This window comes from Atta cephalotes (genome assembly GCF_000143395.1).
Source record: "Atta cephalotes unplaced genomic scaffold scaffold00053, whole genome shotgun sequence".
Taxonomy (NCBI): Eukaryota; Metazoa; Arthropoda; class Insecta; order Hymenoptera; family Formicidae; genus Atta; species Atta cephalotes.
Genome location: NW_012130117.1, coordinates 1,528,530 through 1,534,096, shown reverse-complemented (window position 1 = coordinate 1,534,096; position 5,567 = coordinate 1,528,530). Strand labels below are relative to the sequence as shown.

The 5,567-nt window shown below is 24.5% G+C and overlaps 1 protein-coding gene and 1 pseudogene across 1 annotated transcript in view; one reads left to right on the top strand and one right to left on the bottom strand.

The window, feature by feature from the left end:
• Positions 1 to 2,598, top strand: part of LOC105623129 — a 3,733-nt pseudogene extending 1,135 nt beyond the window's left edge.
• Positions 2,599 to 2,807: 209 nt separating this feature from the next.
• Positions 2,808 to 5,567, bottom strand: part of LOC105623117 (ubiquitin carboxyl-terminal hydrolase isozyme L5) — a 3,141-nt gene continuing 381 nt past the window's right edge. The window contains exons 2-6 of the mRNA XM_012204517.1: positions 5,000 to 5,063; positions 4,601 to 4,706; positions 3,728 to 3,915; positions 3,403 to 3,600; positions 2,808 to 3,259 (exon numbers count right to left, since the gene is read on the bottom strand). Of these exons, the coding sequence (XP_012059907.1) occupies positions 2,956 to 3,259; positions 3,403 to 3,600; positions 3,728 to 3,915; positions 4,601 to 4,706; positions 5,000 to 5,063 (860 nt within the window). The 3' untranslated portion in view covers positions 2,808 to 2,955. The remainder of the gene's footprint in view (positions 3,260 to 3,402; positions 3,601 to 3,727; positions 3,916 to 4,600; positions 4,707 to 4,999; positions 5,064 to 5,567) is intronic.

Genomic DNA, 5,567 nt, shown 5'->3' with positions numbered 1-5,567 from the left:
GAGAGAGAGAGAGAGTCTCGATCTATACGAGGTTATTATCAATGTTGAAAACTCTAATCATTAGTATGTTAAAATATTAAAACTGCAAGTAAATAATTATAAACGAGTGCTTTTTCATTTATAATTATCATTTTACTTGTGAATTTAATGTTTTAACATATTAACAATTAGAGTTTATAATATTGATAATGATGATTTCATATAGGTTGAAACATCTATTATGAATTATTATTAAAGTTATGAATTTCTATAGAAATGTTGATTAATTATTATATATTATATAAATTAATTTTTTATTAAATTAATTTCATTGTTATCTTGTTCATCTTAATTTGCTTATTTATTAGTCGTTTTATTTGATAATTTGTTTTGCTGTGTTCAAAACAATTAAGTGGTTATTACATTTCATTGTTATAACTTTATTGGTTCATAACTTTTGATCTCATTATTTTGATTAATTTTGATTGTTATATTTTAAATATCATATATAATTTATTTGTCTTATAAAAACTAATTATTTTATATTTCAGAAACTGCTAGAACTACATATAAAATTAATACATAAAGTACCACTACAACATAAAATAGAGCTTTCTGGATCTCATGCGCCAACAATGAAAGAAAAAATATTATTTCAAAAATATGGACCAATTCGAAAAGGTTTATTTAGACCTATGGAGGATAAAATTATCAAGAAAAACTGGAACACATTCTGCGAGGTATATATTTTAAGTTTTTAAAATAAATAATAAATAAAAAAATAACTTATCTGCAATATTTGAGATAACCTTATGTCTAATAAAAAATACCGATTGTTTGACAGACATATATATTTGACACAATAAGGTAATAGTCCTTGCTAACCGTTATCTATAAACTTCCTTCTGATGTTTCCTTCAGAATTTCCAACTTGAGAACGAAAATATTCAAAATGCAAGATATTATAATATCATAGAATGATATAATTACATTATTGTATTAATATATTTTTCCATGTAATATACAGCTCCATGACTGGGATCCAGAGAATCCGAAGCCATTTCTTTCTTGGAGACACAATGGAAGATATTATATAAACAACATAGAAGAAAGACAAAGATTCGTTCAATTTTTGGCAAATGGATTACCTTGGCGAAATCTCTATAGTGTTTATTCTAGATTTAAAGTATTATATTGTAATAAAATCACTTACGCTCGGTAAGATATAAAACTCTCAAATCAAGTTCGAATTGATCATCAAATCATTTTAATTCATGTTCACAATGATTTTTATGCTACAGTTATATTGCTAAGGAAGATAAAAAAATTTTAACGTAAAAAATTCTACGTTAACGTAGAAAATGAATATCTTGATAAACGTTATGCCAAATATAGAATTAGCTAAATTACTAAGACGAACCAGCCTATCGATTTCTAAACGATATAAATATCTCAAAAATCAAATTTTAGATAAATCAGAAACGGAATGTAAGTCACTTTTATGATATTAACTCTTTCCACTTCAAAAGTGACTTAAAAAATTAAGTTTCCCAAAAAAAAGGGGAAAATTTTGTTAACGTAACAGAAAATTGTTAAATAATATCGGTAAAAAGAATATATTTTTAACATGATTAATTTTTGTCGCTTTCATGTCATTCTTAAAGAACCATTCTTTTTGAGTTGTTACAATTTTTTAACTTTTTATAAAGTTAAATTAATTTACTCTTCATAACTGATGAGGTATCTCCTTAACACATTCGTAGTAATAACTCGAAGATCATATTTTTTTAATTATATCACTTTTGAAATAAAAAAGCGATATGTTCTTTCTTATTGAACATTGTTTATTATTTCTAGATACTTAGTATTCATATATGTGTACTATCAAATTGTTTAATTACAGCGTTAGTTGACGTTAAATGGACATTACCACTGATCAAAAAATTTATAAAAACTTTACTCAGTGTGACAATAAGTAAAGATATAAAAGAACTTAAAGATGCCGTGCTTCCTAAATCAATATGGCAAAAAATGGAGGAAAATCTTAATATAAACAAGAATGTCTTAAGAACATTTTGGCAGCATCAGTTACACCTGCAATTATTCAGCACGGATCCTATTTATTTAAACGACATTAACAATTAATTGAATAGTAAATATCATTCTATAACTATTATTGTAGTACAATACATGTATTGAGTATCATTTAGATTGCTTTTAACAGATCACAAATTTTGTTGAATCGCACTATATATACTATACAAACGCATATACTTATTTTTGCAGTATGTATATAAAAGGAATATCCAATACTCGCGAAATTATATAGCCCATGTTGCGCAACACTTTGACGGAGCAACTGCAGTATTCCTTTACAAAGTTTTTTTTATCTTGTTCAAGAATGCAAAATGATGATTGATAATTTCGCCGGTAACGAAATATCTAATTTATATTTGTAAATATAATTTGTACTCGTATATGTTACATGTCAATTTTTGTGTTACAGATATTGTAGAACACTTATATCATACTAAATTTCCTGAAATTCAAAATGCACATACCGATAAATTCTTACCTAGAATTATCTATGAAAATGGGGAAAATTTCTTTGCTAAATAACGGAAACTAGTAACAATACTAATTCTACTGATAATTAATTTGTATAAAAAAAGCATTATGCAATTATACTATTTATCTTTTTGTATCTAAATTATACAATTATACAATTATATAATTAATATATAATTTCATCGTATACTTCAAATATGTTAAATTAATATAAATACATATGACTATATTATTTTTAAATGTATTATTTAAAATTATTTTATAAAAAATTTTATTACGAGTAGAAATAAGTTTTATTTTTATAAGGAGATTGATACAATAAATTCTTTTCATTGGTTACAATACACAAATCAAATCAATACCAAATATATTAAATTACCTTTCTCTTAGTCTCATTTAAATTTAAATTTAAACTTTATTTTTCTTTGACTCCTTTTCAAGTGCTTTCTCTTTTGCTTTCTGATACAAAGACACAAGTTTGCCTTCTTTAGCAAGAATCTTCAAAAGTTCCATGATAAGTGGTAAATAATTATGCTTTCTTCTGATATTCTCTATTTGATATCTCTTTGATTTTCTAATTTCTTCCTCAATTAAGGCTTGTAGACGTTCTAATTCTTCAGGATCACAAACATTAGCCTTCTGTCTTTCATATAAAGTTTTTCTATCTGTCACTATAGCCATTAAATTGAAATGAATCTCGCCTTCGTTATACCTGTTTAATAATTTTTGTTTCTATACTTGATAGCAATATATAATATTAAATATATATGTATGTATGTATGTATATGTGTATATACATACACACATATACACACATATAGCAAGTTATTGAGAAAGCTACATTTTGTAACTTACTTGTTTATCCGTTTTTGAATTATAGGTTTCGCAGCTTGTACCCATTGTTTCCCTACTGAACATGGACCCAGATCAATTGGCCCATCTTTCAATCCATCTAATTCGTACAAACGACCATCAATTGGAACATAACTCACAAAATGAAACACATCATCATCCTTAGATGCCTGTTTTGAGTCATATTCAAATAATGTTTGTCTAAAATTTTAGTGTATAATAAATTTTCTTTAATGTAAACAATAAATATTTTTAAACAATAAAAATTTTCTTTAACGTAAACAATAAATATTTAATGGTTAAAAAATATATATGTAATATAAAATACCTAGAGAAGGAATTATGTACTTCTCTTATAACATCAGAATTACTAAGTGCAAGTCCACGCATATTTGCATCAAAGCTTTGACAGAAATTTTTAAATTCTTCTAAGTTTGGTCCGAGAGATATGTCTACATGCTTACAGTTTAATAAAACACTCAATATTGCTTGGGTCGCACAAGCATTATTTATTACCTAAATTAAATGTTATCTTTTTTAAGCCTCACATTAAAAATTTTTTAATTCAATAAATTCCACATGAATTAATAGTTACTTTCCATTTATATCGATTTTCAAATAATTCTCACTTGTGACATAACTCAGTTAAATGCGTTTCTTTTGCAATGTGACAAGTGAGATTTAACTAAGTTTTTGCCTATAATCTGCACATCGAGACCGTGTTATTGTGAGAAGTACAATACATACAAATCTCTTTGAGAGATGAATCTTTGTTATTATGTGATACGCTTCTTATAATCATCTTGATCTTGTGCAGATTATAGGCAAAACTCAAAAAGTTAAATTTCTCTTTCTCCAAGAAATAAACCTATATTGTCATGTGATAACTTTTTACCAAAGTAAGCAAATAACGTCATTAATTTGAGTATCAAATATTCAGTTCACTTCAGACTCAGTTTCACTTATGTAAATGGGAAGTAACTATTATCTGTTAATTATCTCAAAATATAGATTCCATAAAATAATATAATCTGTGTCATTTTTTTATGTTCCAAATATTTTATATTCTAATTCTTTTATATTTTTATATTGTAAAAAAACAAAATTAATAATAATTATATTTAATTTACTATTAAAATAATTTTCTATTTCTAAGTTAGTAGTATATTTATTTAAGATATCTATTTCATATTTTACATACCTGTTTTGCAAAGAATATTTTGTCCAATCTGTTATCTTGTACAATATTCCCTGATAATTCATCATCTTGTACCCATTTGAATAAAAATATTAAACCATGAATAGGCCTAAAAGAAAAAAGAATTTGTAACAATTAAAAAAAATTACACATAAAAATTAACATATTAAGATATTAATATCATCTAAAGTGTCATATATTTATCACTTTTCATATCTATGTATATTTTTCTTATTTATATATTTAAAGGAAATCAAATACATATGAAAACATTCTGAAAAAAAAAAAATAGGAAAAACAGCAAAAAGATTAGTAATCAAGAATATATCTTATCTTTCATGTACAAATGTCTTTCAAATACCACAAAAATTACAATGTCAATGTTACACAAAATAAGCTTACATCAACTCATTGAATTGTTCATCATCCAAACTCCATAATTCTTCTACTTGTGCACCTTTGACCCCTATAAGATACAGCAATATTTAACATTTCATTTAATAATAGATAATTTTACAATATAATAATAAATAAATGATATAATATGTTGATACAATAATTGAAAAAATTATTTTTAAAATGTTGCAAAGATTCTGTGAGGCTTTATAATCACAATTTAGAATCAAGCTATTATAAATATTTATATATCAACATATATATAGTAGAGAATATCTAGAATCGGTCAAAGTTAGATGTTTCGAATAATGTAATATTCTTAATTCATGAATTTAATTTATCAAATGTGACTGTGTGTATGTATATATATATATATATATATAATGTATATATATATATATATATATATATATATTTATTTATTTATGGCTTGATTATAAAGTAATTATAAATTTGATTTTAAATATATGTATGTGTATGTATGTATCTGTGCATATGTACATATATGTATATATGTATATATATATATATATACACACACACACACACACACACACACACACACACACACACA